At 42.8% G+C, this 25,557-nt stretch overlaps 1 protein-coding gene across 22 annotated transcripts in view; it reads left to right on the forward strand.

Moving 5' to 3' along the window:
• col6a3 (collagen, type VI, alpha 3) overlaps positions 1 to 25,557 on the forward strand; it is a 103,555-nt gene that overhangs the window by 67,174 nt on the left and 10,824 nt on the right. For 21 of the 22 annotated variants that reach the window (XM_090215242.1, XM_090215244.1, XM_090215245.1 and 18 more), the window contains 31 exons: positions 6,392 to 7,003; positions 9,027 to 9,644; positions 10,556 to 11,155; positions 11,318 to 11,935; positions 12,240 to 12,574; positions 12,778 to 12,856; positions 12,963 to 13,108; positions 13,422 to 13,514; positions 13,915 to 13,968; positions 14,291 to 14,362; positions 14,486 to 14,512; positions 14,642 to 14,686; positions 15,006 to 15,059; positions 15,183 to 15,245; positions 15,599 to 15,664; positions 15,905 to 15,958; positions 16,126 to 16,161; positions 17,234 to 17,296; positions 17,629 to 17,691; positions 18,516 to 18,578; positions 18,920 to 18,982; positions 20,127 to 20,177; positions 20,393 to 20,428; positions 20,658 to 20,720; positions 21,023 to 21,085; positions 21,645 to 21,677; positions 21,801 to 21,837; positions 22,064 to 22,569; positions 22,860 to 22,968; positions 23,304 to 24,005; positions 24,265 to 24,373. In XM_090215242.1, coding sequence (XP_090071368.1) covers positions 6,392 to 7,003; positions 9,027 to 9,644; positions 10,556 to 11,155; positions 11,318 to 11,935; positions 12,240 to 12,574; positions 12,778 to 12,856; positions 12,963 to 13,108; positions 13,422 to 13,514; positions 13,915 to 13,968; positions 14,291 to 14,362; positions 14,486 to 14,512; positions 14,642 to 14,686; positions 15,006 to 15,059; positions 15,183 to 15,245; positions 15,599 to 15,664; positions 15,905 to 15,958; positions 16,126 to 16,161; positions 17,234 to 17,296; positions 17,629 to 17,691; positions 18,516 to 18,578; positions 18,920 to 18,982; positions 20,127 to 20,177; positions 20,393 to 20,428; positions 20,658 to 20,720; positions 21,023 to 21,085; positions 21,645 to 21,677; positions 21,801 to 21,837; positions 22,064 to 22,569; positions 22,860 to 22,968; positions 23,304 to 24,005; positions 24,265 to 24,373 — 5,533 coding nt within the window. Of the gene's footprint in view, positions 1 to 56; positions 669 to 970; positions 1,571 to 1,706; positions 2,286 to 2,591; positions 3,174 to 6,391; positions 7,004 to 9,026; positions 9,645 to 10,555; positions 11,156 to 11,317; positions 11,936 to 12,239; positions 12,575 to 12,777; positions 12,857 to 12,962; positions 13,109 to 13,421; positions 13,515 to 13,914; positions 13,969 to 14,290; positions 14,363 to 14,485; positions 14,513 to 14,641; positions 14,687 to 15,005; positions 15,060 to 15,182; positions 15,246 to 15,598; positions 15,665 to 15,904; positions 15,959 to 16,125; positions 16,162 to 17,233; positions 17,297 to 17,628; positions 17,692 to 18,515; positions 18,579 to 18,919; positions 18,983 to 20,126; positions 20,178 to 20,392; positions 20,429 to 20,657; positions 20,721 to 21,022; positions 21,086 to 21,644; positions 21,678 to 21,800; positions 21,838 to 22,063; positions 22,570 to 22,859; positions 22,969 to 23,303; positions 24,006 to 24,264; positions 24,374 to 25,557 lie in introns of all 22 variants that reach the window. The other variant, XM_090215240.1, reaches the window with a different exon arrangement.

Raw genomic sequence — 25,557 nt, forward strand, 5'->3', positions numbered from 1 at the left:
AGGTTTGATGAAGCAATGTTGACATACGTTTTCTGTTTTGTTTCTGATACTCTTAGTGGACCTAAGCATCACCAGAAAGGATGTAGTATTCTTGCTGGATGGTTCTGATGGCACTAGGAATGGCTTCACAGAAATGCGTGACTTTGTTCAAAGAGTAGTGGAGAAACTCACTGTAGGGGAGAACAGAGATCGAGTCTCTGTGGTACAGTATAGCAGAGAACCAGAGGTCCACTTCTATCTGAACACTTACACAAGAAAAGAAGAGGTTGTTGACACCGTAAGAGGGCTGAAGCACAAAGGAGGGAGACCCCTCAACACTGGAGCAGCTCTCCAGTATGTCAGGGACTACGTCTTTGCTGCCTCCTCTGGAAGTAGGCGCCTTGAAAGTGTTCCACAGATTCTGATACTGCTAAATGGTGGAAGGTCCTTTGACAATGTAGATAAATCCGCTTCTGCTCTCAAGGAGCTTGGTGTCTTGGTGTTTGGAATTGGAACAAGGAGCTCTGATAGCAGAGAGTTACAGAAGATATCCTATGACCCCAGTTATGCTCTCTCCGTGTCTGAATTCACTGACCTCCCCAACATCCAACAGCAGCTTCTTTCTGCCATGAACACTGCCGTTATACAGGACACAACCACGACACCAACACTAATGCCAACAATAATAGGTAAGAAACATATGGTTTTGATCTGTTCCATTTCCTCTTTTACATTAGGATAGAGTAGTTGATAGCTTAGAACACTTGTGTAGATTCCCCTGAGGCCTTTCATGTGGTTTATTTTCATACATCTGTACCAATGTTCCCTATGATATAACTCAGGGCAATGCACAAATTGTCACTTTCTTTGAATAGTTGTTTGTGATAAGTGAAAGGGATGACTTTCATGTGACAGAAGCAGCTTTGTCCTGTTTTCCCTTACCTATGCCACATGTAATATGACTCTTTATCTGAACCTTCACATTCCCTAGTTGAGAGTCAGGCTCCCAGGAGGGATGTTGTGTTCTTGCTGGATGGATCTGATGGCACTAGGAGTGGATTCCCAGCCATGCGTGACTTTGTTCAAAGAGTGGTGGAGACACTCAGTGTGGATGAGAACAAAGATCGCGTTGCGGTGGTCCAGTACAGTAGAGATCCAGCCGCCCAATTCTATCTGAACACATACACAACAAAGGGAGAGATTCTCAACACTGTAAGAGGTCTGAGACACAAAGGCGGGAGACCTCTCAACACTGGAGCAGCTCTCCAGTACGTGAGAAACAATGTCTTTACTGCCTCCTCCGGAAGCAGACGCTTGGAAGGCGTTCCACAGCTACTGATTCTGTTGAGTGGTGGAAGGTCCGTTGACAATGTTGACACGCCAGCCTCTGCTCTGAAGGAGCTTGGGGTTTTGGTCTTTGGAATTGGAACAAGGAGCTCTGATAGCAGAGAATTGCAGAGGATATCACATGATCCCAGTTACGCTCTGTCTGTCTCAGACTTTACTGACCTTCCGAGCATCCAGCAGCAACTTCTGTCCTCGGTGGAGGCAGTGGTTATTGATGTTACTCCAGAATCACCAACAGTTTTAGGTATGTGTTATCACTGTGAATTAAGAGTCAGGATGTGTTAGCAAAATGGCCGCAGAGTCTTAGAAACGACTGTATAATTTGGCCAAAAACACCACATTTGATCAGTTTGATTGACATAATCTATTTATTTTCTCAGTTGATCATGACACCGCCAGAAAGGATGTGGTATTCCTTCTGGATGGTTCTGATGGCACAAGGAATGGATTCCCAGCAATGCGTGATTTTGTTCAGAGAGTAGTAGAGAAACTCAATGTGGGAGGAGACAAAGACCGCGTTTCTGTGGTCCAGTACGGTAGAGATCAAGAAGTTCATTTCTATCTGAACACATACACCACGAAGGGCGACATTCTTGACATCGTCAGAGGTCTGAGGCACAGAGGAGGTAGACCCCTCAACACTGGGGCAGCCCTCCAGTATGTAAGGGACAACGTCTTTACTGCCTCCTCAGGAAGCAGAAGCCAAGAGGGTGTCCCTCAGATGCTGATACTGCTGAGTGGCGGGAGGTCCAATGATAATGTTCATACACCAGCCTCTGCTCTGAAAAAAATAGGAGTTATGATATTCAGTGTTGGATCTCGAGCCTCAGACATTAATGAGTTACAACGCATTTCCTTTGATCCAAGTTATGCTCTTTCAGTGTCTGAGTTCAGTGATCTTCCAAACATCCAAGAGCATCTACTCACAAGAGTTGAAACTTTCAATGTTAGTCTTATGGGTAAGATTCATTAAATGAATGAACATGAAGCCAAATTCATAGTTGCAATATTAATTGTTCTGGAAAATATACCAAATGTCTTTTTCTGAAATATTAATCTAGGGAATCTGTTTAAAATGGTAAAAATTCACTTGCTGCATATATTAAACTATTAATACCTTACACTGCTATTTTTTGTTTTTAAAATCTTTAGTTTAAGATCATAATTGCTATTCATACATATTTTATTATCTCGTATATCAAGGTTTGCTTCATTAGGCACAAATGTAATCTTTAGAAATAACTTCTTTATTCATGTTTTACTAGGAGAAACTATGATGGGACATAGAGATGTTGTATTTCTTCTGGATGGTTCTGATGGCACAAGGAATGGATTCCCAGCCATGCGTGATTTTGTACTCAAAGTAGTGGAGAATCTCAATGTGGGAGGAAACAAAGACCGCATTTCTGTGGTTCAGTATAGTAGAAATCAAGAGGTACATTTCTATCTGAACACATATACCAAAAAGGAGGACATTCTTGACAGCATAAGACATCTGAGGCACAAAGGTGGTAGACCCCTCAACACAGGGGCAGCACTCCAGTTCGTTAAAGACCACATCTTTAAAGACACCTCTGGAAGCAGACGTTATGAAGGTGTCCCTCAGATATTGATTTTGCTGAGTGGTGGACAGTCAAATGACGCTGTTAGCCAAGCTGCCTTTGATATGAAAGGTCAAGGAATTCAGAGTGTTGGCATTGCCATTAGACAGGCCGACACTAGAGAAATGCAGTCAATTACGTCTGATCCACAGCTCATCCTTGTGGCACGAGACTTTTCAGATCTGTCCGCAATGCATCTGGAGCTTTCATCATCAATTGCTCAGGTTTCCAGTCCTGGTTTGATAGGTAAAACTTTATTTTGTTCTCTCAGTCTATTTAACCAATTGATTTCTCTGTGATGTTAAAATCTGTTAGATCTACTGGTATAGTCATCTACTCTTTCCTAGCAAGATGTTTGCTACATTCTACACAATAATGTGTTGAAATATTTGAACAGTTTTAGAAGTGTTGAAGCTGCTCATTCATTAAAGTGTCATCAATGAAAATGGGTGACCATGGATTGTTTAATAGCATCCTCACCTCATTTGTCAAATCCTACAACATCTTGATTAACCCTTCTTTCATATTGCTCTCTCATTCATTTTTGCTTCTACATTTTTCTTTCAAAGATTTTTCTTGAATATTCAGAGTGAATCCTTCCACTTTGCATTCATGCTTATGCTTGGTATTATTACCACCTTTTTTTCCTAGAAAACTTTTTCATTCTTTATTTAATTGTTCTCTTCAAATTCTTTCAGCATAGTCTTACTAAGGGTCTTTTTTTTGCAGCAATTGAATTTACTTCAACTCTCTGGAATGCATTCGCTTCAATCAGCTGCAGTTGCTTACCAGCGATATAGTATATTAATGTATTATCTTATAAAAACATCATTCCTTCGTAAGTTATATTTACATTCATTGAATATCTGTTCCCCACTTGAAGTAAAGTACCAAAAAGAGGCATTGTATTCCTTCTGGATGGTTCTGATGGCACCAGGAGTGTATTCCTAGAAATGCGTGATTTTGTACAAAAAGTTGTGGACAATCTCAATGTGGAGGAAACCAAAGATCAAGTTTTGGTGGTCCAGTACAGCAGAGATCTAGAGGTCCACTTCTATCTGAACACTTATACAACAGTACATCAAGGACAATGTTTTCACTGCTTCAGCTGGAAGTAGACGCTTGCTTGGTGTTCCACAGGTTTTAGTCATTTTAAGTGGAGCATGATCCAGAGACCCAATTAGCAATGTTGCTCATGCTCTGAAACAACAGGGTATCATGGTCATCACCGTCGTTTCAACAGCTACAGAAATCGAAGAGCTGCAAACTCTTTCTTTCGATCCTTCTTTGGCATTTACATTTTCAGAAAACTTTGATCTTTATAGATTGGATAATCAGCTTTTATCCTCAATGAGAATCACAACTTTGAAATGTTCTGGCATTCTGGGTAAGGGATGTCAGAAACACTTTTCCGATAATAACTTATTGAAACTCGTGAATCCCATGTGAATAATGTAATTGCCCCGCCTTTGATTGGCATTGTTCTCCAACGTAAGAACAATGTGTAATTTTCTTCTCCTTAGGAAAATCAGGCTCAAATTGTTTATTTTCTTTTGATGATATCACTTTTCCCTAAGACAAGACAAGATTGTAGAATCTTGGTGGTGTATTTAGAGACTTAATTTGCCACTGTCCTCAACACAGAGGACAATGTGCTCTGTTCGCCTGCAATATATAGCATGTGATGGTAATTCATCTGTGCTCCTTTCTTATTTGCTTGACTTTTTGCTGCATTTTAAAACAAAATGCTGCGTATTTTAAGATTCGTGCATCACATCTTTTAAAGTGTCAATCCTCGCTTGACTCTCACCACTCTATGCTGGAAAAAAAAATTATTCATTTGTTTCACTGGTTCTTTTTTTGCTATGCCAAATGGTTATAGCATGTCAACCCCCTGTCCCCCTTTAGTACTGATATGACGAGTTGCATCTTGTTAAATCCACATGTACTATTCTCCCTAGTGGAATCGCGGATTGGACGACGTGATGTTGTGTTCCTCATCGACGGCTCAGACAGCAGTCGGAGTGGGTTTCCTGCTATGCGAGACTTTGTACGAAGAGTTGTGGAAAACCTTGACGTTGCCAAAGACAGAGACAGAGTAGCAGTGATCCAGTTCAGCAGTGACGCTGTAGTTTACTTCTACTTGAGTTCCTTTTCATCCAAGGACACTGTCATCAGCAAGATACGATCATTAAGACATAAGGGAGGAAAATCACGCAACACTGAGACAGCTCTACAGTATGTTAAGGACAATGTCTTTAGCACCATCTCTGGAAGCCGCCACCTTGAAGGTGTTCCACAAGTACTGATACTGCTCACAGGAGGACCCTCCAGCGATAGTGCTAGGCAGCCGGCTTCAACACTTAAAGATCTTGGCATTTTGAGCTTTAGTATTGGCACAGACTCAGTTGGTCTTCCCACCACTGCTCATAATTTTGTTTTTCCAATCACTGACTTTGGAGAGCTTCCAGACATCTTATTAGATGTACTGTTCACTTTAAAGCATACCACTCGTATTGGTAAGTAACCTTATTTTTCTAAGTGTCACTTGTCTATTCTTTTCATGTTGGAAAGACAATTTGGTGACATCCAAAGAACTATGGAATAATCGAAAGTTAGTCAATGAGTTAATTTGAAAATAAAACATGAGTCGTTATGCAAAACACAGCCTATATTTATTGTAATTTCTAGCTCAACCTGAAGAAACCACCAAGAAGGATGTTGTCTTCTTATTTGATGGATCTGATAACATTATAAATTAGTTCCCAGTTATACAAGACTTTATACTGAGAGCTGTTGAGAAGCTCAATGTGAATGAGAACAAAGACCGAATTTCTGTGGTCCAGTACAGCAAGGATGCCATGGTCAATTTCTATTTCAACACTTATGCATCCAAAAACAAGGTTATACATGCAATCAGAGGCATCACACTTAAAGGAGGGAGACCCCTTAACACTGGAGCAGCTCTTCAGTATGTCAGGGACAATGTCTTTACCTCTTCCTCTGGCAGCAGGCACATGGAGGGTGTTCCACAAATACTAATTTTGATTAGTGGTGGGAAGTCTAGTGATAGTGTTGAACTCTCAGCGATCGCGCTAAAGCGTATTGGTGTGGTCACTGTCAGTATTGGCCTTAGAAATGCTGACAACAGGGAGATGCAGTCAATCTCAAATTCCCCTAACAAAACATTTTCTGTCCGTGACATGCGGAACCTCCAAAACATCCAGACAGAGCTCTTTTCTGCTTTGTCAAGACTTGTCAAAGCCAGGTATCCTGATCCTACCATATTCGTTAGCTCGGGAGGTAAGACACTTAGAAGCAAAGTCCTTCAGCTGAAGTGTTCAATCATTGTTTGCAAAAGGATATTGAACATTGTTTTAAAAAATACCTTTGAAATGTATTAGCCCACCTACTACAAACGGAGCAGTGGTTTATTAAAAATGTTTGTTCTCCCTTCCTTTTAGCTGAGTCTCAGGGTCCCAAGAAGGATATCGTCTTCCTTGTTGATGGCTCAGATGGCGTCGGAAGGGAGTTCCCCATCATCCAGGAGTTCATCAGCTCAATCGTGAAGAACCTCAACGTGGGCGAGAACAAGATCAGGATTGGTGTGGTGCAGTATGGCGACTCCCCCAATGCAGATATCTACCTAAACTCCCACACAACCAAGGAGGGTGTTATGAATGCTGTCAAGGGACTGAGGCAGCGAGGCGGCCGGGAACGTAACCTGGGTCAGGCAGTGGAGTTTGTCAGCAGTGAAGTGCTGAATGTTCGACGTGGCGGCAGGAAGGAGGAGGGTGTCCCACAGTTCCTGATTGTCGTTTCTGGTGGAAGGTCCACAGATGATATCCGTCGACCTGCGACCTCACTGAAGAAGTCAGGCGTTTTGCCCTTCAGCATCGGGACCAGAGATGTAAACTCTCAGGAGCTTCAGGTTGTTTCCTATGTTCCCAACTTTGCATACACTGTGGATGACCTCCCTGGCCTGTACACAGTCCAGGACAAACTGATCTCCACGCTCACAGAGATGTCCGATGACGACATTGCCAGGCTACGCCCTGTTTTCCCAACTCCGGATGGTAATGCCCTCTCTTGCTGTCATTAATGTGTTTTATAGGATTAATGTCTGACTGAATTTCATTCACAATATTTTTGCACATTTTATGGAATATTTGGACAACACTTCACGGTAGTGGCCAGTGGTTGGCTAATTATCAGGTCGCGTATGTGTCAAATTGTCATAAAAGCATCATGATTGATTGTTGCTCTCATGAACCCAAAGCAATCTGCCTTATCCCAAGGGTTCTCAGCTATAAGCACCTCTTACCGGTGGGACCATGTGAGCAACAATCCTGACTCTCATTTAGAAACATCAATAATCATCACTTGCGATAGTTTTTAAAACATATGTATCTTTCATATCAGTGAGAAATAATCTTTAAAATAAAAAGATACACTTACTTTAGCAGCTTTGCACAGATCCATACGGCTGTCTCTCTCCATCCGAAAAAATACACTTCCTCCCCAGTTACACTTACACACAGGTGTTTGAGCATGCTAGATAACTAATTAGCACAGGTGGTTGTCTCTGTCTTCCATCTGTCTTCCGTAAACAAACGCTGTAACATGGCAGTGTGGGAACACTAAACCTATAAAAGTGTAATTTAGTTTTTTTTTTTAAAGATTATTTCTCGATGATATGAAAGATACGTTCCTTATGTTTCCAAAACCGTACTGCAAGCGATGCGGTCAGAAGATGTCTTCATGAATAATCGCTAAAGGGAGTTAGCTTCTATGAATAGGCTAGATGGATTGTACATAATCAAACATTTTTTTTGCCAAGTTTTCAAACTTTCTTGAGAAGAGGCCTATTTAACACCTCATGAGTACGCATATCACTGTAAAGTCCACAGGTGTTGTATTAGGGGTTGTGTTCGGTGCATGTGACCAATACAATTTGATTTGACTGAATTGACGAGTGCCCAATTACATATATATTGTATATTAGATTTTTTAGCAATTAAACAAACACTTTACATCTGAGTGTATAAGGTATTATTGGAAATGCCTGGGTCTTGTGCTTCGAATGAATACAATTTAGCTGCCCTCCAGGGGATAGTAGGGGTACTACACCCCAAAATGATGTCACCAACCATGCTACATTTTAACTGGTTTAAATGGACCTACACTGACTTTAGCATTACTTATGCCTTTTGCTGTATTGTTTTTCCATGTCGGACAGAGGAGGCCAACGCCACAGTGGAATTCATGCATGGAGTAGTACAGAAATTGCACCATTTGGTGATTCTTTTTTTTTTTTACCACCACTCATAACTTCATAATACATACTATTGACTTCTATCCCGGTATAGCAAATGTTGGTGAATAATTGCTTCAAGGTGGTCAGCTGAGAGGTTTTACATTTTTGCATGGGAAACCCTAATCCACTAATTACTGCACGTGGCACCACTTTGTTCTGAACAGGATAACTGTCCGTTTAGAACAGGCTCATGAGGTATCGGCAGGGGCACAAAAATAATTATCTCTTAGCTAACACACAAGTTCAACCAAACAAAGTGCTGGTACAATACTATTTCTTGAAGGCAATACAGTCTCCAGAGACCCAAAACAACAATTCTGCTAAATGTGCTCATGTGGTAGAGTGTTTACAGCTTTGATTGATGTTAGCTACCAGTGGGTTAAAATGGAAAACAACAGGTTATTTTACTGGGGAGTTTGTCAAAACAGCACTACAGAGCTAGCTGTTTTTCATTCGGATTCACTGTTAACGGGTTTCAGTCATCGGCATCACCACCCGTGATACTGTAGTCTAGTTGAATATCAATTAAAACTGTTTCTCAAATGTTACCACTAATAATGTATTAATAATAATAATGATAGATTAAAACTAGATCATATCTTTTGACTCATACAAACAGATCCGTAGTCAAAAGGATCGATGCAAGGTGAAAACATAGTTATTATGAAGTACAATTAGAACATAAAATATCACCATAACGAATTTGGTTTATATCTATGCCCTAATGCAGCTCAATTTGTGTTGCTAACAAACACATTTGATGTGCTTGTCTTCTCCCACAGACATAGTACCCACTGGCGGAGAAAAGAGGGATGTGGTTTTCCTCATTGACGGCACAACAGCTGTGCGCAGCGAGTTCCCCGCCATCCGTGACATGATCGGGAGGGTCGTGGAAAAGCTGGACGTGGGTCTGGATCGGGTGAGGGTGTCAGTGGTGCAGTACAGCGACGATGCCAAAATGGAGTTCCTCTTGAACGAGCACTCCACCAAAGACGAGGTCCGCCAAGCCACGAGGAAGATTCAGAGCAGGGGTGGAAACCGTCTAAACACTGGCCGTGCCCTCGATTGGGTCTCCAAGAACATCTATCAGAGATCAGCCGGTAGCCGCATCGAGGAGGGTGTGCCTCAGTTCCTCATTCTAGTCACGGGGGGAAAGTCCAACGACGACGTCTCTGGACCAGCCAACCAGCTGAAGACCAACCTGGTTGCCCCTCTTGCCATTGGGGCAAAGAATGCAAACCCCAGCGAACTGAGGCAGATCTCCCTGAAGCCAGAGTTTGCCTACTCCATTAACAACTTTGGGCAGCTTCCAACAGTGGAGCAGCAGCTTATTGCTTCAGTCAACACCATGACCACCACTGACATCTCCAGTAGTTTTGTTCCTCCTGTTTTGGATATTGGTAAGAGATTCTACATTATTTAACCCAATGCAGTTTCTAAATAGTGCTGATCCATCAAATATATTTTTGAATGTAGCTAAGTTTCCATCCAATTGGTGACAGATTTGAATTTTCTAAAATCTGCATAAAACAATATGAAAATGTTCACACCCGAGTGTGGTGCAGCAGTCTAAGGCATTGCATCTCAGTGCTAGAGGCGTCACTACAGACCCTGGTTCGATCCTAGGCTGTATTGTTTTGTAACAAAACAAAATGCATTATATAGTGAATGTGCCCACTTTGGTCTTGGCACGTGCGCTCTAGCCAACAGCTCCCAGATACAGTGCGGGTATAGCCAGTGCGGGTATATTTTTCAAATGGCAGCCAAGCCTCGATCATCATGTCACCAGAATAAGACTCTCAATATTTATTGGAAAGGAGCATCAAGCTCATCACTGTGTACTTTCACCACCATGTGAAGTTCATCATAATTTATTTAATCTGTAGCTTAATAAACGACATGCTTTCCCGAGTCATAGTGGAAGGACTACACAACATATATAATCGCGTGACTCCAAGTTTACTTTTGGTATGATGGTTATATCAATACTTGCGCGTAAAGGTCAACTTCCACCTCCTTTTCTCAAATAATACATTTTACAGACAGAAAGATCCCACCCTGACTAGCGTATTTTGTTTTGTCGACATTTGGAAAGTCTACCGACAAAATAGCTGTTTCCATCAGGCCTGTTGTGACATGTTTTATCCAACATGTACTTTTCCCTGAATAAAAAGGTTGGATGGAAACCTGTTTTTTATGTTTTGTATGGTAACTGTTACAATCCCCTTCGTTTACATTTTTAAATACGTTTTTGCCAACATAAAAAGTAAAACCCCACTTGCTTGACCTTTTTTTCTATTCTACTTCTCAGCTAACCTCAACATGGGGAGGAAGGACATCATCTTCCTCATAGACGGCTCGGACACCACAGGGTCCAGTGGCATCGCCCACATCCGTGACTTCATCCTAAACATCGTTCAGCAGCTGGATGTGCAACCTGACCAGGTTCGGGTCGCTGTCGTCCAATACTCTGACAAGGTCAAGACGGATTTCTCTCTCAATTCCCACAACAACAAGCCAGCTGTGCTCTCTGCCATCAAAAGACTACGCCAGCAGGGTGGCAGATCGTCCGATCTAGCCAAAGCCATCGAGTATGTGATCAGGAATGAGCTGAAATCCTCAGCGGGTGTCCGACTTGCGGAGGCCTCCCAGCATCTAGTGGTCCTCACCGGCGGAAGGTCCCCCACTGACGTGTCTGTGTATGGCCCTCTGCTCAAAGGCTCTCGGGTCAACTGCATTGGCATTGGGGCTGGCGGAGCAGACTCCAGGCAGCTCAACCAGATTGCCACCAGCTCTGCCGATGTTCTTCAGGTACCTACTTTCCCCGGCTTGCCTACCATTAAGGAGAGGTTCATTGCCAGGCTCAATGGGACAATCCCCGAGGAGGCCCCTACAGAAACTGATCTCCCAAGTAAGTGAAACCACAAAGAATGCATTCTCGCCTTATTCTGTATAATAAATGTACTGATAAATATTGAATAATAGCCAAATAAATACTGTGAATAGGATTCAACATGGCACCTCTCTTTTACTCTATCCCTCTCCGTCACTCTCTCTCTCTGTTTTCTCTCAGCTTCAGGACTCCCGAAAGCCAAGGCTGCTGACATCGTGTTCTTGGTGGATGGCTCCATCAACCTTGGCAAGGACAACTTCAAGGAAGTGATGGAGTTTATCCTGAACCTTGTAGACCTCTTCTTCACCGAGCGTGACAACCTGCGGATTGGCCTGGCCCACTATGCCACCGACGTCACCGACGTCTTCTACCTCAACACCTACAAGACCAAGGATGACATCATCAGCGCCCTTAGTCGCACAGAGTACAAGGGTGGCCGCAGGATCAACACGGGTGCTGCCATTCGCCACGTGCAGGAGAACCACTTCATCAAAGATAAAGGCAGCAGGAAGGATGAGGGCATCCCCCAGATCCTGATGATCGTCACTGGCGGAAAGTCATCCGACGATGGCAAGACTGCCGCTCTGGGGTTGAAGGCCACCGGTGTCCGTATCTACGCCGTTGGCGTGGGCGACATTGAGGACGAGTTGAACAACCTGGCAAGCGAGGCCTCCACGGTGGCCAGGGCGAGCACGTTCATGGAGCTCTCTGAGCTCAACGAGCAGATCTTGGAAACATTGGACGACGAGGTGAAGGGAATCAAGCTGTGCACTGGCGTGAGCCAGGAACCCTCAAAAGGTGAGGATCACAGATATTTGACCCTATCTTTCCCCTAGTGTTGGTGTTAGGAGGACATATCTTGGCAGATCTATGTCAATTCCTCATGCTTGTTTTACTTACATCCTTTACTTTCATATAGAACATTGATTTAAAAAAAATTGCTATGCTTTAGAATGACTCAGGTATTAGCAGACCGCATATAGATTGTAAACATCTGGTAAACATCTACATTACAAAACATACTACAGAGAAGCTCCAAACACCAACCACCAATCAACCTCCCCGTATCTTCTCTCTCTCTCTCTCTCTCTCTCTCTTTCAGCCTGCAGTCTGGAGGTGTTGGTGGGCTTCGACGTGTCCTCGCAGAACATCTTCCAGGCCCAGAGGATCCTGGAGTCCAAGATGGGTGCCATCCTCCAGAGGATCACCAAGATGACGGGCATCAGTTGCTCATCGGGACAGATCCCCTCGATCCAGGTGGGCATCCTGGCCATGGATAGCGCCTCGGAACCTGTCCACCTGGAGTTCACGGACAACGCCGACATGCTGTTTGAGGCATTCCGGGCCCTGCGCAATCGCGGCCCCTATGTCCTCAATGCCAAGACCATTTCCGCATACGGTTCGAGGTTCAAAAGCCGAGCCGCAGACGCAGTCAAGGTGTGTCTGCCTGTCTCTTTTTTAAATAAATGTAATGAATATCTTCACACACAGGGAAAGGTATGAGTAGAGTAGATTGAAGTCTGTCATTTATCTTTTTTGGTTTAGTTCGACTTGAGAGTGAAGCAAACTTATTGAAATAAATGCCATTCATTATTAGTAAAATTAAATTATATGATTGCCTACCCCCCAACCACGCACAGGTTGTGATCCATCTGACTGACGGTCTGGATGGCCAGTATAACGAAATGAAGAGAGGAGTTGAAGAACTTAAGATTTCAGGTGAGGATACGTCTTATGGCTGGATTATTGGATTGCTATGGCTGTTGAAACTACTGAGAAAGATCCTGGACAAAGATTATTAAACATGTGTTTTGTGCCATGTTAGGTGTGAACAGCTTCATCCTGGTGGGTCTGGAGCGGGTACCCAGGTTTGAGGAGGCTGTGCTGCTGGAGTTTGGCCGAGGCTTCAGGTACACCAGACCTCTCAGAGTCAATGTCATGGACCTGGACTACGAGCTTCTGGAGGAACTGGTGAGTGCTGTCACTGTCACTCACTACAGAAACGGTACATGTTCTCGTACTTGTACCTGTACCATACAGTCCAACTCAGCCATGTAACCCAACTGTGCCACACACATGCTTTTAGGAATGAACCTGGAGAAAGTCTAAGGACTAATCTACTGTACAGTATGACCACGTTGAACATTAGGAAGATACTTGAAGTCGTAGTCAAGTCACAGATATGCAGTTTTGGATTGAGTGGATAATCAACCAATTTTGGCTGTACACAGAAAATGTTTTGTCCCATCTTAAATTCCAACTTTATATTTATTCCAATTTACAGGACAACATTGCTGAGAGGGAGTGCTGTGCAGTGCCATGTAAATGCACCGGCACAAGGGGAGACCGAGGAGCAGTCGGGCTTGGAGGATCCAAGGTTACTAATGTGCTTTGTTATTATTACTTGAACTTAACTACGGTACACTAAGACACAATCTTAGGAAAAAGGGTTCCAAAAGGGTTCTTCAGCTGACCCCATAGGATAACTATTTTTGGTTCCAGGTTGAACTCTTTTGAGTTCCATGTAGAACCCTCTGTGGAAAGGGTTCTACATTCAACCCAAAAGGGTTCTACCTGGAACCAAAAATAGGTATTCAAAGGGTTCTCCAATGGGGACAGCAGAAGAACCCTTATTGGTTTTAAATGTACCTTTCTTTCTAAGAGTGTACTTAAGTGTGTAAAAATGTCTTGGGAAATATAAATGCCTTGTGAAAGACTATTGTGATGAGTTAGTTATACAGTGCAGATTTATGCATAATACGCTTCTTATCTTGCAGGGCAGCCCAGGTGGAGCAGGCGGAGCAGGACATCCCGGAGATGAGGGGGGACCCGTAAGTCAGATTTATTTTCATATCTGAAACAACTTTAACCTCACAAATATCTGTTCAGCTTTCTTCCTGTCTTCTTTAGTAAGACTGTACCCTCAGGCCACACTATGCACCTGCTCTGAAGTTTAAAAATAATAATAGTTGGATTTCTAGTATATAGAGCCTTTCCGGTGCTCAAAGTGCTGTAACACATTGCTACACATTTCACCACCAATGTGTAGCACCTTAGGGTGATGAACGGCAACCATCATCAACCTCAATGCTATTCAATATAGTGTAAATGTTGTGTAACAGGACATCTCTCTCTCTTCTCATCCTGTGACAGGGAGACAGAGGTCCTCCTGGTGTCAATGGAACGCAAGGTTTCCAGGGCTGTCCTGGACAGAGGGGCATCAAGGTAAGTACCCACTTAGCACTACTGTATCAATCAAAAGGCTAGCTGATGTGAAATCAAAACAGAATGTAATATATTTTTGCATAAAATATGTAAGAATGTATCTCCTTTTTCTCAATTGATCAGGGTGGTCGTGGATACTCTGGAGAAAAGGTGAGTTTAAAAAAAATATAAAAATCAATACTTTACTTCAAATGATAATAGATAATATATTGATCACATAATAGCTTGTTTAAATGTTAGTGATGAGCATTACCCTCAATAACCCTTGTCTTCTGTCAGGGGGAATATGGAGAGATTGGCCTGGATGGCATAAACGGAGAAGAGGTAAGAAAAACACAATTTATTTTACAATAAGATTTGTTTTTCTATGGCATTTGCTGAAAATGTATCCTAAAGTTAGAAGGTCATACAGAACTTTACGTGAACAGTTACAGCTTTTGACATATTGGCCTCATGTCAGAAGTGCTTTTGAAATCCTCCCTTTAATTCACAACTTTACAAAGCAAAATGTACAGTAAATCTAGCTTTGAATGCTTACGCTTACAAGACAGACCCACAGTAGTAAAGGCGAATATAATGACTTACGATTGACTTTTAGACCACTCTTGAATGTGTGGCTGACTGATGTATTGCTTTCCACCAGGGCAAGAGTGGAGTCGCTGGACCCCCAGGAGACAGAGGGCACCCTGGGAGAAGGGTGAGTCCTCATGTGGTCATTGCAACCTCATAAACATCATTTTCTGGCTACTTTTCCATGCATTCATTCATTTTAATTATTCTGATGTGCTTACCACTCACAAATGTTTGTTTCTGTGTTCAGGGACCCAAAGGAACTAAAGGACATGCAGGAGACATCGGGGATACAGGAATCAGAGGAGATCCTGTAAGCATCTGTTAACATCTGAAATACAGTACAGCCTTATTCCAGATTACATTTTACATTTCAGTCATTTAAGCGATTTACAGGAGCAATTAGGTTTAAGTGCCTTGCTCAACAGATCAGTGCTTGTTTTCATTACAGAATGATTTAGTTCAGGGCCAGGGATGGGAAAACTGATACTGGTTCAGTCTTCAGTTGGTGTTACCTTATAATGATAGCAGGAATCCCAATCATTGGGATTCATATGGTAGATATAACAGAGAAACCAACCAAATTTGTCAACAAAGTATTTTGTACTACATCATTAACAGCCAAACTGATTCTGAATCTGATTCCATTTGCTTTCTGTTTGCTAGGGAACCACAGGTCAAGATAACAATGTGGCTGGACCTAAAGGAGACCCAGGCGATGCCGGCCCAGTGGTAATGTCTTCCTCTCACCAAGCTAGTGTGTTAACTGCCTGTGGGGATTACAGTGTTTGTATAGGAAATGAACCATAAAGTAACCTTCTATTCTTAATGTTTTGAGTGCTGATTTGCAATTGCACAGTGAGTAGGAGTGAGCATCTTCACACCTCCTTTCCTGTTTAAGCCATCACTCTGTTTCTTTCACTGGTGTCACTTCCTGTTATTGTCATTGATGTACTTTGTCTTGAATCCTAGGGAGAGCCAGGGGAGGATGGTAAGAAGGGAGGCCCCGGTGAACCAGGCAGGACGGTATGACTACTCTTCTTCTCTATTACTAAAAACGGTGTTATCTGATATTTGGCTTAATATTTCTTTATACCGAATAGTTCACTTATCTATGCCCCACCACATTATGAGGGAACTCAGTAATAACTGTATCTGTATAATGTATTTATTCCCTGTTTGGATTGTATTAGGGTTCTGATGGTAGAAGAGGCCCACCTGGACAAGCTGTAAGTGAACCCTGAACCTTACCTCTGAACATACCCAGTCTTGATGCCTTGCATTAGCAGGCCTAATGTTGCATAACCAGGCTACATTACTGTGCCTGATATCAGGGTAACCAGCCCTTCCACACCCAATTACCCATTGCCATCTGCACATTGACAGCACTTCCCATGCAGTCATCAGACTTAAATCATGGCCACTGTTAGGGTTCGTTCCTTTCGTCCTTGTCAATCATTATTGGCTCATTGGTGAAATTAGCATTATGACAAGATCTTTAATTAAATCATTCAAAAACCTTTATTAATGCAATTTCAGACAGAAGTTGACAATCAGGAACATAGCACGCATGTTTAAGAGTTAGTTCTGCATCAAACAAAAGGTCTCCAGTTGTTTTATTAAACCCTCAGTCTAGCCTGGTGGTCACTACCATTTTACTCCTGAGAACAAAACCCTGCCTACCAAGCTATATAAACAATGGCTTTTAGTGCTATCTAAAAACTTAGCAGTAAACGTCCACTCCCCAAAGTTGATTTATTGTGGAATGTTTGACTAGTCTTATCTCCTTCACTCCTCTGCAGAGCTCCTTCTTCACAGTCACACATTTCTCAGAGGGACCTCTTTATAATGAGGCAGAGAGAGAGAGAATTAGAAAATAACTGTGGAAAAATATTAAAACCTCAATGCATATGTATTGTTAATCTGTAGTCTAGGACCCTATAAATGTAAGGAGAGAGGGGTTTTATAACCCTTAATACAACATAAGTATAATCAATTATTCTAATACATCAAACATTTTGGTACAACCCTTATCATGACCCCTAGGTGAACCCGACACCAGCATAATACACATACATGTACTATAGTGTGGGGCCACCATAATTAGCAGACATAGCATCCCCCTCTCCATTACTTTCTATGATCAAACTTAGCATATATAGCTAGTGACTGTCCTTTAAATACACTACTCATTTATCTACAGTAAACTCACTTCATCTAATCTCAATAAACTGATCATGTTTACTGAGGTCTAATCGCATATCGTATTTAACCGAGACATGGGTTTCTCCTGTGTCATAGGGAAACCCTGGCAAACCCGGAGGCGATGGTGTGCAGGGAGAGCCTGGTATTGGAGGATCCAGAGTAAGTGCCTCCATACACTGTGTTTCTAGACTTGTTGACAGAACATTGTGTAGTTTGCGTTGTGCATGTTTATCGTCCCTTGCCAAAAAATCCATTACTGTCATTACACTTTTATTGGTATCAGTCATTACATGGGCTTTCATAGTAGCCATGTTTATACTGAAGCTAAGGGGCTGAACTAAGTCCAACAGGCAGTTGAACTTCAGATTCAAATCACACTCACTCTGTAACTAAACACAATTTTTTATCCACCAAATCTATTGGTCACTTTGATTCTACAGGAGACCCGTCTCTGATGTAGACGTGTGTTTGTGATGCTTTGTCCTATTCAGGGCCAAGCTGGACCAATCGGTGCACCTGGAACCAGAGGTGAGGACGGGAACCCTGGACCAAGGGTAAGTGCACTACCAGCGCCATTTTAAATGTGGCACACTTCTGATATTGAAGGTTCTGCAGCATGTTAAGACCTCAGTCTCTTCTTTGTATCAAGACATACAGATAGATGTAGGATCTTAATTTGAGACAGTTTGCTACAGCAGAAAAATAATCCTTTAGCAACAGGAAATGTGAATTATTATGTGGATTATAATTAATGGACTTTTTTTTGTAGGGGTTGAAACATTTGTCGTTAGGGCAAATTAAGTCTGACATTTTAAAGTGGAAATTACGAATGTAAAAATTCTCAATAACAAAAGATTGAACACATGTAGGCTTCTCAAAGGAACAGTGCCAATATAAACCCCTAAAACTTTGGTCCTAGTTATAGTGGATCTATCTAATCATTCATCTTTAACCTAATTGTTTGTGCCACAGAGTGATGAATTACCATAGGGTTTCGTGTCCTCTTTGATATAAGACGTTTTTTTGTTTGTTGACATTTAAGTTTGGACTTTGAGATGTACTGCACAGCGCCATATAACTTGATGAAAAGGCATCTAATTGGGAATCACAGTAAACACAAGCAATATGCGGTTGGAAAGAAGTAACACATGTTCTGTAGGAAACGCAGACAAAATGAATGCATGTGCTTCCCAGCTGACATACAGGAAAAAAATGCTGACACTGTTAGAGCACATTTCACATGTAGGTTCTGTAGGAGTGAATCTGCTTTGTAATCATGACATACGACAACACGCGTTGCTTCAGCATCTCTGTAACCTGACAGTGCCATGGTGTCAATGGTGAGAAGATTTTCTCTGATTTGTTTGTTTTATTCCAGGGTCCAGGAGGAGCCCAGGGAACCCCCGGAGACAAGGGCAGGAGAGGAGCTCTGGGTCGCAAGGTACAGAACTGATCATCATTGGCAACGCTCTAGTCTAGCCTATGCCTCACAGTCATCCCAGCCTTGTTTAGGTTACAGTATATTCACAATGGCCTAAGCCTCCCACTCTCCCGTTACTGGACACACATACACGGCCTATTAGAGTCAACACAGAATGATCCCTAACAAAACTTCCAGGCCCTGTGTCACATTTACTTCAAGTAAAGGGGGTGAATGCAATTAAATCTGGAGGAAATCTCTGCGCGACTCAGAAGGAATGTTTTTTTGAAGTGTGCTCTCTCTCTCTCTTTCTCTCTCTTTCCCTCTCTCTGCTTCTCATTCCTTGTATATCTGCATTATAGGGTGAGCCAGGAGAGCCCGGACCAAAAGGCATCGTGGGACCTCTGGGACCTCGTGGTGAGCCTGTAAGTCATTACATCACATTCTGTCAGCTAAACGCAATTGACACCTAGGGAAGATTAACAAACAGACTGACTATTAATCAGATCGTAGACTACACACGTGCAATACATCATAATTTACAGTATGTTATTGGAGTTCGAATCATCTTTTCCCCTTCTTATCCTATTTAGTGGATACATTCCTGAGATTAATTGTTTTTATTGTAGCCCTATGACATTTTGTTAATATGAGCCCAGGCTTGTGACAGTGTGAGACACAGATTCTCTACTCTTCTCCTGAAGTGTGCACTTGCACACTCCCCACTACAGATTTGAGCATAGTGTAAGTAAGGAATAAACATTGGTTGTAGGGAGTGTCCATCAATGTTAAAGGGATAGTTCACCCAAATTACAAATGTATATATATTGGTTTATTTACCCTGTAAGCAGTCTATGGACTAGGTAAGACAGAAATCCATGCTTTGGTTTTGTTAACCTGGTCACGGTCCAGTGTTAAATCCATGAGAGGGAATGTGCAAGTAGTCAACTTTAGACATGCTCCAGTCTCTTGGGCTTTCTGATGGCAATCTGGACATTATCATCACGGCCAGTTCAAAGAGCGGCAAGATTTATGTCTGTCTCTGAACTCCTCTCACTTCTTAGAACCTGGAGCATGTGTCTTTAATCTCTTAACTGGTATCATTTTGCCGAAGTGCTCGTACGTTCTGTCTCATTTCATTAGCCTCATACATGATCATGTCCCAATGCAGTGACTTAGTACACGGTACTAGTGCATAGTGTCCTGGTACTGGAATGATCATTTTAGATCAGTGCATACAGTTCTACTTCTCAACTATTATCTCAGTCTGTACATTAGACCTGGGTTCAAATAGTATTTCACAGCTTTCAAATAGATTGAGTGTTTGCTTGTGTCTGCCTGGAGTGCCAGATGGGTGGGGTTTGAACTTTTGGAACCATACCATTGGACCGTTCCTTTGTGCCAGGCAAGCTCAATCAAGCACAGCTTAAGTATTTGAACGATTTTTAATACTATTTGAACCCCGGTCAGCTGTACATAGTGACATTGTTCATTGTTTAGCACACATGGTACTGTTAACTAAGATTGGGTCATTCGCTTTGCGGTAAGCTCAGTATTCTCTTCTTACAGGGCGAAGATGGTCGAGATGGATTTGGTATCGCAGGGCCCAAAGGAAGAAAGGTAAATTATCATACATTTGACAAAATACAATGTTTCTGTTTGTCCCTCATATTCATCTGTACTGGTCCAATCTGCACCTACATAATTAATGCAATCACTAATATCCAACAAATTCAACCAATACATCAATGTTCGATGTTATAACGAGCTTGCATGATGTTAAATTGCCATTACCAACCCATGTTCAAATGAACTGACAAATGTCTTCCTTACAGGGTGATGAGGGCTTCCCAGGATTCCCAGGACCAAAGGTAATGTCAAGTACATCATCACCATCACAGCTTACTCAGTTCAATTCAAGGATTGCTGAAATGAAGAAAAGCGCACTGTTTCATTCAAACGATCTCAGGTGGAAATATAACATTTTCAAAATCACCAATTTTCAACATCACCAATTTTCATATTGGTCAAATTCAGATAGGTGTCTGTCTTATTGTTCCATGTGACAGTTCCCACACTGATGTTTCTGTCACCATGCAGGGGGCGGCAGGTGATGGAGGAAACAATGGCGGACCAGGACCCATAGGAAACCGTGGCCAGAGGGTGAGTGCTTTAGCTGGGGTGGGAGACTGGGATGAGGGGTGCTGTGTGCAATGGGTGTTTCTTAACTGATAATATTACTAAAACAACCACTGTGGTATGTGTTTGTTTTACCTAACTGAGTTGAATGCACTGACTGTAAGTAACTCTGGCTAAGAGTGTCTGCTAAATCGCCCAATAGAATGTAAAAATATCAAGGTAGAGTGTACCATACAGTATGGTTAAATTGATGCATACATTTGGAATGAAATCATACAACTTTTTAGATCTGACTTTTAATGCTGCTGTTGTATTGCTTTTTCTAGGGTGTTTCAGGTGAAATCGGTACTCCGGGTCAAAAGGGAGAGGTTGGATACCCCGGGCCTTATGTAAGTACTGACTTTTACAGTGGGTCCCTTTCTCAGACCCATATTTAATCATGGTCCTGGACTAAAAAGCACGTCCAATTGAGATTCTCCACTTATAATGCGTTTTAGTCCCGGCTTAATCTGGATCCAGGAAACCAGCCGCATGTGTTCACAACACTTTATAAACCTTATATTCTCTCCTTGGCCCTGCATAATAATCCATAACTGTATAGATATTCATAGTCATGACTTTATAGTCTAAGACATTGCTAGCAGTTTAATTCAGCTCTAGGAAGAGGCTATCAATATTTACCCATAAAATTAAATATCTTGACCTCCCACATAATGTCACATTATAAAATCTCCATACGTAATTTTGTAACATTCACAGTCTTTGGAGGTGTGCCAAGTAGTATATGTATTGTATATAACGTCATTACAAACTGTTCACTGTTTATATAATGGACACAAATAATGGTGTTGTTATCTGGAGCGGTGCCAGGCCTGAGAAAGTAGCCTAGTGCTTTGTCTCCTTCCAGCTGTGTCCATCTGTTCAACTCTGCTGTTTGTCTTCCCACAGGGCCAGAAAGGACCGAGAGGACCTGGCGTTGTGGTAGGAATCCATTTATCAGACAGAAGACATTTTGTATAGGAAAATTGACCAAAGTTTACATGTGTGGAATATGTACTGTACAATGTCTTAACATCGGTTTGAAATTGTCTGTTTTCTCCTTAGCAATGTGACCTTGTGAAGAAAATCAGAGACAACTGTCGTAAGTACAAAATGTTTACACTGATCACCATGTAATATACCATATTGAATGTATTAATTGGCACTAGAAGGGGCGGTAAGGGGCACCCACAACCGTATGTCGTGTAAAACCACCTCAGATACACACTGCATAACCGACCTCCCTCCCTAGCCCTAAAACGTCAACATTTATTGACATATGAGTACGAATGCCCCTAAACTTGTTTTTCTTTTTCATTTATTCTCAGCTTGCTGCTATGGTCAACAGGAGTGCCCTCTCTACCCCACTGAGCTAGCCTTCGCCCTGGACGCCTCAGACGGCGTGGGTCGGCCCGCCTTCAACAACATGCGTGACGCCGTGCTCCGCCTGGTCGGCAACATCACCATCTCCGAGAGCAATTGCCCACGCGGTGCCCGCGTGGCCCTCACCCTCTACAACAACGAGGTGACCACCGAGATCCGCTTTGCCGATGCGCTGAAGCGCCGCTCCCTGGTGCAGCGCGTGGAAGGCTTGCAGGCATTACAGACGCGCAAACAGCGCAGCCTGGAGACGGCCATGAACTTCCTGGCGCAGAACACCTTCAAGAGGGTGCGCAGCGGCTTCCTCATGAGGAAGGTGGCCATATTCTTTGTCAACGGGCCAGTGAAGGATCAGCGGGCAGTCAGCGCCGCGGCCCTCCGTCTCTATGACTCCGGCATCGCCTCGGTGTTTCTGGTCAACAAAGAGGATGGCCAGCTTACCAGAGCCCTGAAGGTAATGTAAAGGATGCCGAAATAAACCCCTCTTCCATAGGGTAAAGTTTTGCTCTGATACCATAACACAAAGTAGGGAATAATTTTGGCTTTGCTCCATTATCTACACTACCATAATATTTAGAAGAAAGTGTTGGCATGCAATGTGGAAGTATATATATTGGAATGTAGCTATTGCTCTGGTACCTGAAAGCAGTGTACAACACTTAAAAATTAATTTACAGAGCTGTCTTATTGTCAGCTGACCTGGCCATGTTTTTGAATTGTCATTGCTTCCTCCCTGTGTGTCAGATGAACAACACTGGGTCAGCACTGGGTCAGGTGATCGTACTGCCTAATCCCGGAAGTGCACAGTACAACTCGGCTATCCAAAAGGTCATGAGCTGCCACATCTGCCTGGGTAAGAGCTTTTCTCATATCTTCAGAGATTGACTTCACACAAATGCTGCATTGAATTGTTATTTATATTTATATTTATATTCAACACCCAAGACATTGTGCGTTCTTGTGTTCTACATTTTTTATTTATTTATGATGCTGTAACTGATTTGTCCACACTTTCTTTCTGATCATAGTTATTCTATTGTAAGCTTATTGGATGCACATTGCCTCTTGGTGCCATTGACAGTTACATACAAAACGAAAATAGCGTTCCAAACAAATCCAGTAAGACATAATGAAAACCATAACAAGTCAAAATGCTTGAGACAATTTCTGTGTTAATTTATTCTCCAGACTCCTGTGCTCCAGACCAAATGTGTGACTACGTCCCCCCTCAGCAGTCGAGAGACAGGAGGTCCTCCACCACTGACGTGGACATTGACATGGCCTTCGTCATGGACAGCTCCGAGACCACCTACCCCACTGTCTTCACCGAGATTAAACGCTATGTTGCTCACATTGTAGAGCAACTTGAAGTCTCGTCAGACCCTATGGCATCCATCCACCACGCCCGTGTGGCTGTGATCCAGCAGGCACCCTACGAGTTCCTGCGCAACAGCAGCGGCTCTCCGATCCGCGTGGACGTGGGTCTGACCGACCACCGCTCGGCCCAAGACATCCGCAACTTCCTCCTGGACAAAACGCCCCAACTGGAGGGTGGGCGGGCGCTGGCGGCAGCCATCGAGCACACGGTGGAGCAGGTGTTTGAAAGGGCGCCCCACCAGCGTGACCTCAAGGTGCTGACATTGTTCGTGACAGGCCCAGTGGAGGAGGATGAGGAGCGGCTGGTTGCCGTGGCCACCGATGCCAAGTGCAAGGGCTATTTCTTGGTCATCCTGGGCGTTGGCGAGAAACTTAGTGCTGGGGACGCCCGCGTGATGATGCGCATGGCCAGTGAGCCCTCCGACGTCTTCTTCAAGAGGCTGACCAGCACCTCACACTTCTACGACAAGCACATTCAGAACTTTGGCCGACTGCTGCCCAAGTATCTCAGCAGTAAGTGCTTTATTTCACACTGTTGCCGTATTTTGAGTACCTCTTAATGTCCACCTTTTATGTCCACCTTTTATTCACTGATAACAGGTTTTTCATAGAAAAAGCTAATTCAATAATTAGTTTGAATGCACATACTTGTTAACACATTGACAGTCGTTCAGGTTGACATTGTGGAAACCACTTACAAACACGTTGTAAGGGCCTTTTAGTCAGGTTGACACTATAGGTGAAGATTGTCCTTTTCCTCTTGTGTCTGCAGTTGAGAACGCTTTCTACATGTCCCCTGAAGTCTCCAAAAACTGTCATTGGTACCAGAGTGACCAGCCATTCCCCAAGTTCCCCTTCCCCAAATCACACCACAGCCAAGAGTGAGTATTCAGATCATGTTACATGATACATTTGTATCATATTATGACATTGCTCATCATGATTGTCATGTAAATCACTATAGTTTATGTATTGGTAGAATTCAGAGGCTGGAGACCCACGGCATAGGCGCGGACCACACGGAGACAACAAAGCGTGTTTCAAAAATCGTCTAATTTAATAAAGACATTTGTAGTAAAATATAATGGGGAAAGGGGATGAGAAGGCTCATTACGGTGTTGGGAAGGGATCACAGAGGTGATTTAATGAGGGTATGAGGCATGAGTTGGTGTTCAGAGGCATGACTTCAGTGCAGGACAGGGGTTGAGGTGTTGAGGCTTCAGTGCAGGACAGGCTCATCATGGATGGACGGTGTTGGAGAAGAGCTCAACTCTTCCACTGAGGGCAGGACAGGATTTGACTGAGAAGACAAACAACAATAACACAACACAGACAAAAGAGCTAAGAATGAGTTTGTCCAAGCAAGGAGTAAAATCATTGATGTGTATGATGTCAGGAATCATGAATTTGCCCAAGGTGTGGAAATGCTGGATACAAGGATTAGGTGAACAAATTCTATATTTTAAAATGTTTATTAGACAAACATACAGACAGACAGACAGGTGCACCAAGAGACAGACATGACATGATCCTCCGAAGTGTCTCGCATTGATGTGTAATAATGTGAATGTGTTTGTCTATGTGATTGACTCTACGTACAGTAATGAGAGAAAAATGACATGGCTTGGAAAGGAAACATTCAATGTGCTAGTGGATGAGAGGGAATATGAGACATGACTTCTGTTCATAACAAAGAGTTGACACTGGTAGTGGAGTGGTCATACTCTCTTAATCAGGGAACAGAACTTAGAAGTAAATACAAATAGAAGATTAATTCCATTGCAGTAGTGCCATCATAGGTTTGGGCAACACGATTCACCATGAAGTTAAACACAGACATTTAAGAATTAACAAAGTCAAACACAGACTGCACATTTCACCCACTTGACACTTGAAAGTAGCCCAACAAACTGGATGAAACCCTGATCATCCACATACTTAATGATAACTAACTGTGAGTGACAGGTGATGTCTGTGGTCTCATCCATTTGCCACTTTCAATAGTTGATTATTGGGAAGATTTCAAATCATTCTGAATTGATTTTGAAAATCCAGAGAAGACTGT

This window comes from Oncorhynchus mykiss, chromosome 22 (assembly GCF_057628025.1).
Source record: "Oncorhynchus mykiss isolate SJ-2025 chromosome 22, ASM5762802v1, whole genome shotgun sequence".
In the NCBI taxonomy this organism is placed as follows: Eukaryota; Metazoa; Chordata; class Actinopteri; order Salmoniformes; family Salmonidae; genus Oncorhynchus; species Oncorhynchus mykiss.